At 51.7% G+C, this 17,187-nt stretch overlaps 1 protein-coding gene across 8 annotated transcripts in view; it reads right to left on the bottom strand.

Annotated features, from left to right (window-relative positions):
• The window catches only part of SYNE3 (spectrin repeat containing nuclear envelope family member 3), a 106,473-nt gene that overhangs the window by 42,310 nt on the left and 46,976 nt on the right, over positions 1-17,187 (bottom strand). For 7 of the 8 annotated variants that reach the window (XR_010588619.2, XM_045396930.2, XM_065549330.1 and 4 more), the window contains 4 exons: positions 15,962-16,271; positions 7,140-7,301; positions 5,661-6,008; positions 2,186-2,322 (listed from right to left, as the gene is read on the bottom strand). Coding sequence is in view for 6 of the 8 variants with exons in the window: in XM_045396930.2 (XP_045252865.2) it covers positions 2,186-2,322; positions 5,661-6,008; positions 7,140-7,301; positions 15,962-16,271 (957 nt within the window). In the remaining 2 variants the exon portion in view is untranslated. Of the gene's footprint in view, positions 1-2,185; positions 2,323-5,660; positions 6,009-7,139; positions 7,302-15,961; positions 16,272-17,187 lie in introns of those variants that run through there. The other variant, XM_073998162.1, reaches the window with a different exon arrangement.

The raw sequence follows: 17,187 nt of genomic DNA on the forward strand, positions 1-17,187 counted from the left end.
GCAAGATATGGTGGCTCACACCTGTAGTCCCAGCACTTTGGGAGGCCAAAGCAGGAGGATCACTTGAGGCCAGGAGTATGAGACTAGCCTGAGCAACATAGCAAGACCCCATCTCTACAAAAAAAAAAACAAAAATTAGCCAGGCATCATGGTGCATGCCTGTAGTCCTAGCTACTCGGGAGGCTGAGGTAGCAAGATTGCTTGAGCCCAGGAATTCGAGGTTGCAGTGAGCTGTGATTGCACCACTGCACTCCAACCTAGGTGACAGAGCAACACCTGTCTCCAAAGTAAATACGTAAATACATAAGAGGCATGAGTGTTCTCTGATTCTATAGTAGGTATAAAGAGCTGGGAGTTTGAAGCCAGACAGGCCAGCTATGCGACCTTAAGTGGTTCAATATTAATAAGCCTCAGTTTTCTCACCTATGAAATAGGCAACACAGTGTCCCTCGCATATAATCATTTTAAGTGTTAGATGAGATGACACATGGAGACATTATTCTTCCAGTAACAGAAGAATAATTAATTCAGACTGGCCCTCCCACTGAGTACAAAAACAAAAGGCAAAGAAAAAAATTGCTTGATCAAAGTTTTAAAAAACAAGTAATAAAAATGTGAGTCTAACATCCAAAGCTACTTTGACCCTGAGGGCACTTGCCAATCTGGAAGAAATAGCCGCAAAACTGACTTAGGGTTTTGGCAGCCTCTCAGGATAAGAGTCTATCAAAAAGGGGCAGATTCTGAAAACAGCACCTCACGTGAAGCTGGGATCGCAAAGGTCCATGCCCTCAGGATAAAAATGCACTGCAAGCAAGCCAGTCCAACAGACGGATAGCCCAGCTGCATGACCAGGGAATACAAGCCTTGAAGATAAATTATGGAGACCCTAGACTAGTCCTGCCTGCCCCCAGGCATCTGGCAGAAGCAAAGAAAACCCTTTCTTGAGTAAGATAACATCATTCTAGGCCCATTTAATTTCTACAAATAATTTTTCTTTTTTTTTTTTTTTTTTTTTTTTTTGAGACGGAGTCTCGCTCTGTAGCCCAGGCTGGAGTGCAGTGGCCGGATCTCAGCTCACTGCAAGCTCCGCCTCCCGGGTTCACGCCATTCTCCGGCCTCAGCCTCCCGAGTAGCTGGGACTACAGGCGCCCGCCACCTCGCCCGGCTAGTTTTTTGTATTTCTTAGTAGAGACGGGGTTTCACCGTGTTAGCCAGGATGGTCTCGATCTCCTGACCTCGTGATCCGCCCGTCTCGGCCTCCCAAAGTGCTGGGATTACAGGCTTGAGCCACCGCGCCCGGCCAATAATTTTTCAAACACAATGTCCAGCACCGAGTCATAGGAAACCAGTACCTGAAACCTCAGTGAGAGAAACCAGAGAGAGAGGAAGACCCTTGGCCACTCTGTTTCCCTGCCTGCTTCATGCACAGGAAATTCAACCCCCCAACCCCAGTCCTACCCCTACTTTAGCATCCCATGGGGGATCCAGGCCACTGCCCCAGTTTTATAGATGTGGGCCTGAGCATGCTGTGGGATGAGAGACACACGGCAAAGAAGGAGCTCCCTTCGTTCATTCTGAAAGAGCTCCCTGCACCAGGCAGAGGTGGGAGACGCACGACAGCTGTGTGGACAGTTGTACCATGTTCAGAACACCTCGGAGGCTCATGCAGTGAGGACAGGTAACAGATTTCAAATCAACACTTGGCTCAGTTCCGCACAGGGAGGATACAGGGCTGCTGCTTTTGCTAAACTAGGAAGCTGGAGGTCCTGCTGTGCCTGAGCCCAGAGGCTGAGGGGGTAGGTGGAGGCTGGTCTGGAGACAGCTCGGATGTTGAAGTCAGCACCCGAAGGCAGAGGAATGGAGTCTGTCTATTGAAAAGTCCTCCCTTTGGGCCATCACCCCTCCCCAGTGCTAACCTGCATAAAGAGTCATGATAGGATGGGTGGCTCAACCAGTAGCCTGGATAAATGCAAAGTTCAGGCCTCTTTCTGGGAGCAAATGCAGAACAGTCAAAGGGGACAGTGTCTGAGCTAAGAGAGAACCTGCAAAAGCCAGTCATTGAGAGGTGCAAAGAATGATTTAGAAGTTACTATGTTGCAGGAGAAAGCAAGCCTGCCTTCTGGAGATGGGGAAATGTGGGTTCCAGCACACCCTGAGTCCCACCGCCCTCAGCCTTCCCAGATACCTCTGATACTCCTGGATGACAGCGACGACACTGTCAGAGAGTGGCTTCAGGTCATGGGGGAAGACAATGAGCTCCTTCAGCTGGGCTTGCAGCCGGTCCACCCGGGGCTCCTCTGAGGCCAGCGCCGCCCGTGTTGCCTGCAGCACATGACGATACCACAGCAGGAGGATGAGGCTCCTCAACAGGATAAGTGTGTGTGTGCAGGGGGGTGACCATGGCCAGTGGGGGTGGGCCAGGCTGGGCAGAAACTGTCACCAGGGGCAGGAACTTGGGTCCCACTCTTGAGCTCAATCCCTGTCCTCCCATCTCCAGCTCCATGACCTGGAACTCAGCCTTTCCTGTCTGTTGCTGGGCTACGGTTCTGCTCTTTTGTATCGCCTACCTCCCAGCATTGCCATGGCAAAGCTTGGAACCTAATGATACAAATAACTAAGGGACACCAATGCCAGGCTGAGCGCCCTGGGTGTCCCATTTGTTTAAGCCTCGCAACAGTCCTGAAAGGCTAGTCTCTGTGTCCCAATGTTATTTACAAGGAAACTTGGGCTAAGAGCTGTCTGATGGTTGCAGAGTCTGCAGATGGTGGACCTGACATCAGAGCAGGGCCTCTTCATGCCTCTAAAGGTGCCTGTGAACCCGGTTATTATTCTCAGCAGGCCTAGAAGATATTTGCATGGACTATTCCTAAGTTGCTTCACTTCAATGTGTGCAGACACTCCAGACACAGCCTTTCCCTGCCGTCCTGGGAAGTTCTGCATTTGACCGTGATCTGCAGGACTCCCAGTCCCTTGCTTGGCCCTGCTCAGTAGGAGGCAAAGTGGGGTAGTGGAAAGTGCATGGGCTTTGCCACAACACAGAGCTGGCCTGGAGACCCACCTCTGTCTTTTCCTAGCTGTGCACTTTGGGCTGTTTCCTCATTGATAAATGGGGCCACTTTCACCAACCACATGGGTCGGGTGATATGGACAAGGTACTTGGTACAGAGCAGGGGTACATTGGTCCCTCCCCATCCCCAGCTCCCTCAATCCCAGGAGGCAGCCTTGTGCTTTTGCCCTTCTTGACCATACCGACCTCTGCTCGATCCTTCATTCACGAGGAACTGGGGGCAGCTCCAATTAGGCTTAGCCTGGGGTGACCCACGGATGAACAGGGTTTAGAGGATTAAGCTCAAGGGAGAAAGCACAAATAGAGGGAAGGATTTTAGGCAGTGGCTGGGGCAATACGGGCATAGCGGCTGCCACTATGTAGGCAGAAGGACACCGAATCTGCCCAGCCAGCCCTGTTCATTCTCAAAAATATTCCTATCGCTATTCAATTAGTTAGCACATATAATGACGTCTATGAAAGTTTTCACAGACCAGACACAGTTGGTTTGTGGGAACTGGCAGGTTGAAAATCATTCATGAAGAAGCCCAGCATATCCGTGGTCAGGAAAGCTGGCTGGCCAGCAGGAATTCAGCCAAAGAAGCGCAAGGGTGCAGAGGGTGAGCAAGACTGGGGGCTGCCCTGGAGAGAGGCCTGTCCCGGCCACTGGAAGGCCCATCATCAACTTGAGGCAGTACAGGAACACCCAGGGCCCTCATTCCTGGGAAGGATGCTGCCCCATGGCTGGGTGGCCTGGCTAAGCATGACCTTTTTCTAGGCTCACTTCCCTCCTTGTAAAAATAAGACCGCATCCCTTCTAGCTCTGACATGCCGTGCTGGGACCTGTCCTGTTATCAGGTTTAGTTTGCTGATTCCTTGGGAGGCTCAGGAGGGTGGACCCTGCCAGGTAGTTGCATTTCTGACCTGACACTGGATAAGCCACAAATCCACCCTGACTTCAACGTTCGATGAAAACAGTCTCCCTGAAACAGACAAGGGTCCCGTTCTGACCAGCAGAGGGATAACGCAAGTCATACCCAGCCCTCTGCTCTCTCGGGAGCATCCCAGGGTTGCAGTCCCGGAGGGGACAGACCCACTGATGTCTGGATTCCTGGTCTGTTCCTCTTGCTATGTTAATTTTCTAGAACTGGGAGCCCGAGCTGGCCCAGTGGTTGGAAGCATATGACCTTTAGTCAGATTACGTGGGTTCGAGTTAAAATCCCTATCTCCACCTATTGGATATATAACCACGGGCAAGTCTCCCAGCCTCTCAGTGCTTCATTTCACACATAACAGAAGTTAAAGTAATTTTCCCAAAGCCACTCGGTTAGCAAGGAGAGAAACTAGGACTTAAACCCAGCTAGTCTGGCCCCAAAGTCCCCATCCCTCACCACTGTGCCATATCACCTCCAACGAGCATTGAGGCACACAGTCCTAAAGGGGGGGACAGTTCCCTTTGCAGGAAGGTGATCACTGCAGGATAACCTGTTCTGCTACAAGATCGAACGAGAAGACAGCCCTGAAGAATACGTGCCCTTTGTTTCTCCCTACAAAAAATATTGTTGCATATGGGCAAAGATTAGAAGGAAGAGGAAAAATATAACAACGGTGGCAGAGTGCAGGTAAGATCTGGGATGGCTTCCCTTGGAGATATCGCCTCTCATGGAGTCGTGATCCTGAGTTAACAATATATACAGACAGAGGTGGGGAGGGCCGTTGCTTATTATTATTATTATTATTTTTATTTTTATTTTTTTTTTTTGAGACGGAGTCTCACTCTGCCGCCCAGGCTGGGGTGCAGTGGCCGGATCTCAGCTCACTGCAAGCTCCGCCTCCCGGGTTTACGTCATTCTCCTGTCTCAGCCTCCCGAGTAGCTGGGACTACAGGCGCCTGCCACCTCGCCCGGCTAGTTTTTTGTAATTTTTAGTAGAGACGGGGTTTCACCGTGTTAGCCAGGATGGTCTCGATCTCCTGACCTCGTGATCCGCCCGTCTCGGCCTCCCAAAGTGCTGGGATTATAGGCTTGAGCCACCGCGCCCGGCCGCTTATTATTTTAAAACTCTCTTTATCCACAAGTCAAGCTTCGGTGCGTACACCTGCAGGGAGGGTTGGGGAGCCTCTGATGGGATGTCGTGTCTGGTCTGGGAAGCACCCCCGCCACCGTGGGCCTCTGCTGCTTGGCCTCCCAGAGGCCCATGTTTGTTCCCCATCATCTCCACACTAAGAGTTTCCCCTTCTGATCCAATATTCCCTGTTCCACGCAGAGGAAGCCCACATCTTATCCCACCACTGGGCAAGAGACTAGCTTTGAGGCCCAACCCTGGCTGCCTCATCCACCTCTGCTGTTATTTATTCACAGACCCACCAGGTGACTCTAGGGATGCTGGGGGAAAAAAATCTCTGCAGGCCCCAGCCTCCTCCTCCAGAAAATGGGGATAAACATCCACCTTGTCTACTCCCCACTCAGGGAGCTGAGATATCAAGAATCCTGGAGAAGCAGAGTGAGTGTGCTCAGGGCTCAGCCCGATTCTCCATCACAGAGGAGGTCTGAGTGCCAGGACCCTGGGGCATAGACGGCAACCCGGGCTTCGTGACTCGGCCAGACACGCTTACCGAGTAGCGTCTCCAGTGGGCCACCAGCTCATCCTCGGTCCCCGCCTTCACCGCAGGCTGCAGACCCTCCTGGGCCAGCCTCTGCAGGACCATCCCGAACTCGCTGAGCTCGGCCTCCAGCTGCTTAATCTGCTGCTCAAAGGCTCCCCTGGACTGCAGCAGGCCCCGCAGCCGCTCCTCCTCCTCCTCCCAGAGGGCGCGCAGCTTCTCCAGAACTTTCCTCATCTCTTCCAGTTCTCCGGTGATCTTCTCTGCACCCAAAGGAGAGGTGTTCCGAATGACGCCCACAGACTGCTCCTCCAGCCTCTCCAGAGACTGCTCGCCCCTGGGAAAATCTTTGGCAATGTCCTGAAGAGGGTAGCGGGGGTGAGGGAAAAACAGGCAGGGAAAAAGAAAACAGTTGGTGCATCTTCCAGAGCAGACCTAGGACTGCCCTGTAAAACACTGATTCCTAGAGTCCCGTGTTAGAGCCAGAGGGGCCTTCCCAAGGGCTGGACTGTCTGCCTTAAGCAGCATGGACTCACCACCTGAGAACCTTATTCCTTCCCCATAAGTCTTTTTCAAGCCATTTGATTAAGTCAAGGAGGAAGTCACTGTTGGGTGCTTCTGTCTTGAACACTTTCTGACATTTGTTTATCTTCCTTTCCACACCTTCAGCTGGAAACAGTGTGGAGCCAAACAGAACCAAAGGCTCCATTCGGTTTCATTGTATTTATTTGTGTGGTTATCTGCCCATTTGGAATCGGCACCATCTTTTCCATTTATGACAGTGAGATGTTTTCTTTCTAAATAAATAATCATCAGTTTTTTTTTTTTAAAAAAAGAGCCCATTTAAATACAAATATTAAAGAAATAGTTCAGGTACTGCACAGTTGTGGCAAAATTTATCAAGTGCTTCTTGAATTATTAAAGACATTCTACCCACTCACTTTGTGGAGGGAGTCAGGGGCTCACTGAAAGCCACACAGCAGGTGAAAAGTGGGGAGCTCACTCTCCCGAAGGCAGACCTGGTGCCTGCACCACGGTTCTTCTCCCTTGGCACCACTGCCACGTGGGCTGATTGCTCTGTGCTGTGTGGGGCTGTCCTGTGCACTGTACAGTGGTTTTGCAGCACCCCTGGCCGCCACCTGTATGCAGTAGCAGCATCCACCCCCTCTACCCTCTTAGGACATTGCCAAAGATTTTCCTCGGGATGAGGAGTCTCTAGATACTGCCAAATGCCTCCCATTTGAGACCACTGGCCTAGACCGTGCTTCTGTGGTCCTGGGTTTCCAAATGCTCTGCTGGCCAGGGATTTCCATAAAGCCTCTGAGGACCCAAGCGTTTAGACTAGATTCCACGCTTCTCCTCACGGGGGTCTGTGGGTACTTATATATTCTGTGGCACCGAGCACTGTCCTATTAAAGAAACTATGCCATAGAATCCACCCTCTGTGAGTGTCCCTAGGGTCCCTCTGGTTGAGACACAGCTGGGGATTACCTGCAGTGTGGAGAGGCGCTGTGTGATAGGCAGCTTGCATTTCCGCCCGAGGCAGCCATTCACCTTCTCCACCACCGCCTTCAGCCACAGTTGGAACTCGTCCACGCCTGCCTGGTAATCCTCATGCTCCCGGGCTACCTGCTCCAGCAGATCTACCCGGTCCTGCAGGAGGAGGAGAATCACCAGCCATGAGGGTCCCCAGCCCAGACAGCCCAAAGGCCAGAAAACCCGTAGCCTGCCTCTGTGTGTGTGTGTGTGTGTGTCTGTGATTGTGTGTGTTGGCAGGAGGTGCAACCAACCCCCAGCCCTTTCTCTAGACACAAAGAGCTCTCAGATACTCTGTTCTGCCTTACAAGCAATATGCCAAGAGACTTGGCTTTGGAGACCAGAGCATGTTGGCACTGGGCCCTGTCACTATGCAGCTGGTTTTCTTGTTTGCCACATCCTAGGAGTGGCATTCAAGACTGAGGCGCGGCAGCAGCAACAACATTAGCACTACTACTACTACTACATCACACTATCGTTTTGAGCACTCACCAAGGTGCTGGGCATTGCTCTAAGAGCTTGATACACACGAGCTCAGCGAACTCTCCTGACCACTCCATAAGGTGGTACCATTACAATCCCAGTTTGACAGATGAGGACACCAAGATACAGAGAGATAAAGCGATTTGCCCAAGGGCACCCAGCTAGGAAAGTGCCAAGATTCAATCTGAGCTGGGTTGAATGCTAGAAACCAGTATTTCTAGCTCCATTACACAACAGTGTCCACAGGGTGTGCAAATCAATGGCAAGTTGCCCCATTTCCCCATGAATACGGTGATATGTATTGCATGGGTTGGAGTCATCTCTATTTTCAGCCAGTCCCACCAAAGGTCTTAACAACACAGGGGCAAGATGATGTCCTGAGGGTGGCTGACATTTGGAAAAATGATGGTGTCCCTGCTATGAGCCAGACTGTACTCCTAGAGACTAAGTTTTTCAAAACACGCCCTGATCACAGTGCTGTCTCCCCATATTCCTTCATGGCTCCCCACTGGCCCCAGGCCCAAGTCCAATCCTTGTAGCCTATCATTTCAAGGACAGGTCCCCATGATGTAGCTCTGTGGTCCAGCAGTCAGGACCCTGGGGTTGGGGTCCCACTGCCTGTGGCTTGAACCTTGGCCCCACCTTAGGCACCTAATTAACCCTTCTGTGCCCAAGTCCCCTCATCCATATGGTATGGTTAATAACACCTGCCTCATTGGGAGAAAGTGAGATGAAATGGGCCAGAGCTCACACAGCTCCCAAAACAGAGACTGGCAACTGGTAAGCGCTTAACAACCTCGAGGCATTGCTGATCATCTCCTGCCTTCTCCAAGCTCTTCGGACACGCCCAGCGGGTGCCCACCTGCAATACTAACCCCAGGCTCCCTTCTCACTCTTGAGGCTGTGCCCATTGCCCCAGGCTGAATTAACGGCCTTCCGTCTGCGTTTCCAAACCACTGGGATGCAACTTCATCACAGCAGTTGTCCATGGCATCATCACCCACTGGGGGATCCAGGAGGCCCCTAGAAAAAAGGCTGCCCCTGTTATTTCATCTCCCGGGGTCCAGCTCAGGGCATGCTCCGGGAACGCTTCCTGAATGGCAGGAAGCACAAATCTGGAGTGTTTGCCATCGGAGGGAAGTTTCCAAAGAGAGCCAAGAAAAGGGAAAAAGGAGACTCATTCAATAAGCACCTATGCTAGGTGTGCGTGAAACTTCAAAGCATTGTCTTATTTAATACTCAATCAATCACAAAACCCTCCTCTTCTGCAAATGTCCAGACTGGAGTTGGGATGTCACAGAACTCTCTTGCAGAAAAGATTTTTTTCTTGCAGAAAAGATTCCAACAGCAAGTGTCAGACTCCAATATCATTGACTGTTTCTGTCAAGGGCCACCCAGGAAATGCTTTTAGCTTGGCCTGCCATATGGAGCTCCTCCATCGCCGGCATGCAACTTCTGTTGTAGCACATGAGTAGCTGCAGATAACGTGAAAAGAATGGCTGCATTCCAATAAAACTTTAATTATGAACACTGAAATGTTTTTCATGTCATTTTCACACATCAAGAAATATTTGGCTTTCATTTTTTCCCAACCGTTTGAAAATATAAAAGCCATTCTAGCTCATGCTTATAATCCCAGCATTTTGGGAGGTTGAGGCAGGAGGATTCCTTGAGCCCAGGAGTTCAAGACTAGCCTAGGCAACACAGTCAGACCTCATTTTTATAAAAAATAAATAAACACATTATCTGGGTGTGGTGGTGTGCACCTGTAGTCTCAGCTACTCGGGAGGCTGAGGCTGAAGCTAGGAATGGGCTGGAGGTGGTGCATGAACCATAGCTGGCTGACCTCAGCTCTTCATCGTGGAGCCAGGCCCTGTCCAGGAGGGTTCTGACCATCCATCAAGCTAAGTCAGACATTCTCAGCTGGGCAGAGTGAACGGGCAAATGCATCTGAAATGCACCCTTAGCTCTTTCAGACATGCCTTTCTCTTCTTTGGGAAGCTCCTCACCGAATCTAGAAATATGAATTCATATAAACCTTGCAACCACCACTGCAAGTAGAAGAAAATATCCCCATTTTAGAAACGGGAAGCCCAGGCTTAGGACCAAGCCCTTCCGTAGAGAGCTGAGAAGTTCTCTCAAGGCTGGGCATGGTGGCTCATGTCTGTAATCCCAGCACTTTGGGAGGTTGAGGCAGGAGGATCGCTTGAGCCCAGAAGATCGAGACCAGCCTTGGAAACATAGTGATATGGCATCTCTACAAAAAATTTAAAGATTAGCTGGGTTTGTGAAGCACGCTTGTAGTTCCAGCTACTTGGGAGGTTGAGGCGGGAGGATTGCTTGAGCCCGGGAGGTAGAGGCTGCAGCGAGCTGTGACTGCACTACTGCACTCCAGCCTATCTCACCTGACAGAACAAGACTCTGTCTCAAAAAATAACAACAACAATAACAAATGTTGAGCACTCCAACTGGGGTTGTGAAAAACAGAAATAACATGGGAGGCACCATACATTCTTATTTAGAAACCTATTTTTATTTCTTATTTTTTGAAACAGAGACCCGCTCTGTCCCCTAGACTGGAGTACAATGGCCTGGTCTTGGCTCACTGTAACCTCTGCCTCCTGGGTTCAAGCGATTCTCATGCCTCAGCCTCCCAAGTAGCTGGGATTACAGGGGTGCACCATGATGTCTAGCTTTTATTCTCTTTTATTTCTTTTCTTTTTTTTTTTTTTTGTATTTTTAGAAGAGATGGGGTTTCACCATGTTGGCTAGGTTGGTCTCGAACTCCTGACCTCAAGTGATCCACCCGCCTCAGCCTCCCAAAGTGCTGGAATTACAGGCGTGAGCCACCTCGCCCAGTCAAAAGCCTATTTTAAAGTTATAGTAATTGAACTAGTTTACAACTTGAATAAAGACAGACAAAATTCTTACAAAACGTGGGCCCTGCTTGAATCTGAAAGTGGAGCAAGCGCGGGGCGGGGGGGGGGGGTGGCGGCGGGGTGGGTGTGGTGCCCTTCATGCTTTCCGCCTGCAGCCCTAAGGATGGCTCCGAGGCCTCCGCAAGCTCCCCTGCTGGCTTCCCTTCCTGCAGGGTTATTTAAATCCGTCAAACCTCTCCTGGAGCCTCCTCCATCCACAGGAAAGGCTCATTCATGAAACAAAGCGGGTCAGGAGTAACAGGCGGAGGCTGAATGCTGGGCCCCTGGCCGCGCTGATGGTGATAGACGCAGCCGGGAGTGAACTATCCCATGGAAGTGCCGGCCGCAGCCCCCAGGGTGTGAAGGATGAGGTGCTGGCACCCGGAGAAGTCCAGGGTAAATAAAAGTCTGTGTGATGGGGAGCAGGTGCTCAGAGGGGACCTTGGCAGGAGGTGCGGGGATCCAGCTGAGACCTGCGCCAGGCATAACAGTAACAGGGCAGAATCCAGCCGTGCTGGAGAATGACAGGGTGACAAACGGGAAGGTGCTCAACCTTCTTGTTAGCCCCAGCAATTACACCATCTGCGGCGGGCAGAGCTGTCAGAAATGTCAAAACTCAACCAATTAACAAGGGTGGTGTGGATTTATGCCCCTGCAAAGGGCTGCACGAGCAGCTCTGATTCATCACAAGCAGCTCTGGTTCACGGCCAAGATGCCAGACAGACGCGCCTTCTGTGAGGGCCGCCACGGGCAGCAGCGGGGGGTGAGGATGCTGCCATGTGCCTGCCTTTGGGAAAACTAAATCAGGATTAAAAACAAACAAGCAAGCCCCTCCCCGCAGCCAGCCTGCCCTGTCTACACTTCACTTGCAAACGCTGTGGGGTGATAATGTGCCATTGCTCCCCTCTGGGCTTAGCCTTGGCCCTAGTCAAGAATCTCCCTCCATCAGGTGGTCACAAAGGCTCCAGTTCAGGGAGGACCCCATGGTGCTTCTGTGGCTCTGTCCCCATCAACCCTAGAGGCTGTGCTAATTAACATGTTGGACGTCAAAAATGGGTCGTCCTCGTTGGAGCAGTGGCCTGTTCCTAGCACGGCAAGCAGTGGCAATGGGCTCTCATAGGTAAAAGTAAGAGCACTAATCTGAACCTAGACACCAATCCCACCCCGAAGCCAGGCCTGGATCCCCAGGAAGGCACCAGGACAGATCTGTTGCTGGAGTCTGAGGACTGCCCTGAGAGACCTTTTATGCAGGGGAGATCTTCATCAAATGTTCACAGCAGGGACTGGGAGGCCGGGTCCATCAAGGATCCCTGTGGGCTGCTGGGTATGTGGAGTCCCCACCCACCTTGGGATAAGGCTGGAATCCTCCCCCTTTGTCTGGGGCTGGAGGGCTGGGGACACCCAGGAGGTCGACGCCTGGGACTGCATCCCACCTTGCTGATGAGGAGCTTAGGATTGGGTGGTTAAATCTCCGGCCAAGGGCGATGGAAAAGTTTGCCCCTCTCAGGAGCCTCTCAGGCTTAGGAAGAACATAGCACCCTCTGGATCCATGAAAGCTCCATCCATAGAATCTGGTGGATGCTATAGCTCCTCATACCTTACAAATGCATGCTCACACCTTCTGAATACAAGATCAAAGGGGCCGTAGGGGTCTGCCTAGCCCCTCCCCACCTACCCCTCAGTCCTCCCCACGACCAGCTTATAGAGGCAGGAAACACCCCCAGGGTACACCACAGCTCTCCTGTCTAAGAGCTGACCCGGCTCCCTGTGAGTGAGAACAAAGTCCTCAAGCTTGCAGGAACACTTCATCAGGGGCCTTCAACCAACAGCTGAGAAAGCCAAAACTGAATTCACTTCTCCATGCAGGGTCCAGCCACCCCACAAACAACAGCACCCCATTTCCACATTGGCATCAGCATTGGCCAGCCATCTGGCAACTCCAAGGGCTTCCACCATGGAGGCAGCCTCCCCCTCACCATCCCCCAAATCTCCCCCATCACTGCTGTCTCCGCACATGACGCAGGCTCCCACGCTCCTGCCCCAGGACACTGCCACGTGGGCCTTTGCCTCTTGAGAGCCCTGGACGCAAGGGCTCCCTCTTCAGCAGCTCAAACCTGCCTTTCACTGTCCCAGCCCGACCACAGAAGCACCCGGGGCCCCAGCGCATCCTGATGGTCACAGGTGCAGGCACTCACCCAGGACCTGAGGTGCAGCTGCAGGGAGTACCACCTTAGGAGTCGCAAGCACCTCTGGCTTTTTCTACTGGGCCGCTGGTGTCTGACACATAGAATGTTTTTTAATCTAAAAAATGAGTCCAAAAGGTCGGGTACAGTGGCTTACGTCTGTAATCCCAGCACTTCGGGAGGCCAAGGTGGATCACCTGAGGTCGGGAGTTCAAGACCAGCCTGACCAACATGGAGAGACCCCCCCCATCTCTACTAAAAAAATTAGCCAGGCGTGGTGGTGCATGCCTGTAATCCCAGTTACTCGGGAGGCTGAGGGAGGAGAACCACTTGAAACTGGGAGGAGGAGGTTGCGGTGAGCTGACATCGTGCCATTGTACTCCAGCCTGGGCAACAAGAGTGAAACTCAGTCTCAGAAAAAAAAAAAAAAAAGAGTTCAATAACAGCTTCTCCATCTACTTCATAGAAAGGTTGGGGGAGCAGATGAGGTCAGAGACAGGAAAAGGTTAGAAAAAACAGCTCTCACTAATAAGAGCTATGGTATCTATAGTGTTTTGGATCATGTGAGGGGAGAGCCTCCGGGAATTAAAATGAGGCTCTTAGAGGCAATCATTTCAGCATCTGGGCCGGAATTGATGCTCACTCAGCACCCCAGCATCCACCCTCACATACAAACATGCACACACACCCACGCACATACATGCAAACCTGCACACACACCAACAACTTTTGATCTCATCTCTACACCCTGCACCAGGCGCTCTCTGCTGATTGGCACGAGCACCTGTTTCCTGTAAAGTCACAGCAAAGAGGCTGTGGAGCCAGGCACCTGTCCCAGCTGGGCCAGAGGGGCAGACCTGGAGTGAGAGAGAACTTCCATGAAGCCTGCCTGTGCCACACAGGACTTGGCAGGACCGGATGAGGGCCAGTTGGCTGCCTCTGCAAGAACCAAGTCGAATCCCATCCATTCGGGACCTTGTGCAGTCTCCTGGAGCCTCCTGTCGCTCCTCTCTGTGGCCCTGGGGGTTGCTTGCCTTCAAACTGCAGGGGTGGAGTTCTCATTATTTCAATAGATAGTTCTGAGCACCTGCTGCATGGCAAAGAGCCACTGTTGTTACTATTTATTCTCACTGCTACTGAGAGTAGAAGTCATTCTTTATATTGGCAAAATGCTTGCCAGTTTTCAAAGAGCTCACATGTAACCATACAGCCCCCACAACCAGGGTGCGGGTCAGGTGAGCTGCCCTGAGGCCACACAGCTGGGAAGCAGCAGTGCCTGGCTTGGAATCCAAGTCCTTTCCCAAGCGCCAGAGTCCTGTTCCTGGTGGATTCTCTAGCTCTGCTTATCATAGAGCTTACTTCCCTTAAACCGTCAGCATGAAGAACCCAGGAGACGTCCAGTTCCAGCTCTACAGCTGACTAGAGAGCCAGAAATGCCAGATAAAATGTAACATAGCAAACACTGTTTCAATGCAGACCCACGTCACACCGAGGGAAGAGACCTTCCCATGGGCCAGAAGTAAAGATGCCCAGGAAACCACCCTGTGAAGCTCACACAGGTGCCTGAAGTCTTGGTTACTAGAAGCTTGGGTTTAATGCTCAGGCTTAGGGTAAGAAGTGAGACTTTGGGCTCAGAGGCAACAGAGACCACTGCAAAAAGAGAGCCTCAAGTGACTGCCCGCCCCCACTAGCCAAAGGGTGAAGTAGAAAAAAAAAACTGTTACAAACACAATTCAAGAAGGAAACTTGTGTGTTTTAGCCTCGGCCTGAAAACAAACAAACAAACAAACAAACAAAAAACCCAATCACCCTTCAGAATATGGAGTTGGGGCCTGTTGCATGATTCTGGCTTGGGGTTCACGTTTACAATATCTGCTTGATCTGGGAACCCCCAAGCCAATTCACTGACATAAAAATAGGAGTCATGAAGATAAACCTCCGGGGGAGCCCGGCTGAAGCCAACAGAAAGCCACTCTCAGGCGGTGTCCCAGCCGTGGGCTTCTGCAGACACAGCCTGCTTAGGCTGAGCTCAGAGCTCAAAAGGACGACGCCTCCCAAGGAAACAATCCACCATGTCAGGGGACACACAGGTGCCTGACATGGAGCTTCAGCCTTAGACCCTGGAACTTCAGCCACTAGAACAATCTGATGGAGACTGTAAAATACGTATGTTTAGAATGATTGCAAATATAAGCTATATCGGGGAGGAATGCAAAATCTCAGGGGGAAAATGACAAAATGTATTAAAAAGAACAGGGAGACATAATACAGAACCAAATGAAATTTCTAAAAAATATAATTGGACTTGGTAACTCAATGAACTGTTTCCTAATTAAGGCAAGAATGGGTTGAGGAAATGTAGACAGGGGATGGACAGAGGGACTGGGGCAAGGGCAAGAGAGAGCAAGGAGGAAACACTGAAGGAGAAGGACTAAAGGGTAGAAGGAGGAAGGGAGGGGAGGAGGGAGAGAGGAAGAGAGAGAAAGGAGGAGAAGGGGGGAAGCTGTTTGGATCAAAGTGAACATCACAGTCCACCAGTCGGTCAACACACCCATATGTATATTAAGCACTGCGCAACACTGGGTGTCTGGATGGTAGATAATGGTGGATGAGTGAGGGGGCGGTGGAAGACTAGGTAGGTGAGGGTTGGGGGATGGGTAGCTAGGTGGGTGGATGGTGGGATAAACGAGTGGGTGACGGTCGATAGTGGGTAGGTAGGTGGTGAAGGGGTAGGCAGTGGAGAGATGGATGAGTGAATGGGTGAGTGAGGAAGAGGTGGCTCGGTTGATGGGTAGGTGAATGGATAGATAGATGAATGGGTGGGCAATTGTTTGAAGAGATGAATAGGAGATTGGTTAGGCTGGCGGGGAAGTAGATGGAAGAGTGAGTCAACAGATGCGTGGCAGGATACGTGGATGAACAAATGGTGGGGTAGATAAGTGAATGGGGTGGTGTGTGGGTGGATAGTGAAGGGGAGATTTGGTGATTTAGTGGGGAGGTAGATGGGTGAGTGGGTAGATGGATGGGAGGGTGGTTGGATAGGGAACAGGTGAGTAGATGGATTGATAGTAGGAAGATAGATTGACAGGAGGTAGACAGCTTGATAGTAGGCAAACAGTGGCTGGAATGGATAGATAAGAGTGGATACATGGATGGGTGGGTGAAGATGCAGCCCACTCAGCCTCACCCTCACCTGGGCCTTGGCCTTCACTGCATCATACTTGGCCTTCATTCTCTTCTGGGCATCTTCATCCACGCTGGGGTCCCCGATCCTGTTGAACAGGGAGGCTGCCTCCTCCAGCAGCCGGTCCAGGAGCACCGCCTGGTTGTCCACGTTGTGCAGCAGCACCTGGGCGTGGCTCAGCTGCCACTGCTTCTCCTTCAGGCCCAGCTGGAGCTCGATGTGGGGCTCCAGGGTGACCATCATCTTCTGGAACCAGCGGTAGAACTCATCTCGGGCCAGCAGGTACTCGCTCCAGTGCAGCCACACCCACTCGATGCGGCTGTGGGCACAGAGACCTCAAGGTTGTGAGGGAACCCGCCACCTGCCTCCCGGGTCGGGGATCCGTGCTGCCACCCCCTCCCCAATACTAGGGGGCTGTGGTCTGGGGACATGATGATGCCCTTTCTGGCCCCTGAGTCACCTGGGCAGCTGGTTGACACTCCAGATTCTAGACCCTCCCTCAGTCCTACTGGATAAGACCCTCTGCCCAGTAAATAAGCTCCCTGTGTGAGGGTAGAAGCCACGGGGAGCTCAGACTCCAAACCTTCTCTCAGAACCACCAGTTTTGGGGACACATCTTGGGGAGTCCTTTACCTCCAGCACCTTAAATCCTGGCCCTGAACTCCCACTATCAATGCACAGACACCCCCAATCATTTCTCTCTGGCACTGGGGCTCTGAACACAGTTTCTCCAGGCCCCTGGCACACGCACACCCACTAATATTAGGAGCAGACTGCGGCTGGGATGTGTCCAGGCAGCGGCAAAGCACCGCTGCATCTGTGGGCTTGTTGAACCCAATGGGGACAGAAGGCTGGGAGCCTGCGTGTGGGTTCCAGGGGTGCTGTGAACTCACTCTGCAACCCTGCCTCTTCGCGTGCCTTAGTTTCTCCATCTCTAACATGGAGGTGGCTCTATCTCCCCAGCCAACATCAAGCCACTTTGTTCGGAATTTCAAGTGCGAGGATTTAGAAAACAGAAAGCACTGGGAAGAGTCATTCCCATCTCCATGCACATCCTTGCTTTATAAAAATGGAGATGATCCTGGCAGCTCTTGTTTACTGAGGGCCTACTTTGCGCCAAGCAGTGTACCTCGCTCTTGACACTTGCTATCCCGTTCTACCCTCCTAACAACCTTCAAGGAGCACTTGATTATTCCCATTGTCCAGAGGAGGTGCTTGAGGTTCAGAGAGGTCAG

Source organism: Macaca fascicularis, chromosome 7 (assembly GCF_037993035.2).
Source record: "Macaca fascicularis isolate 582-1 chromosome 7, T2T-MFA8v1.1".
Taxonomy (NCBI): domain Eukaryota; kingdom Metazoa; phylum Chordata; class Mammalia; order Primates; family Cercopithecidae; genus Macaca; species Macaca fascicularis.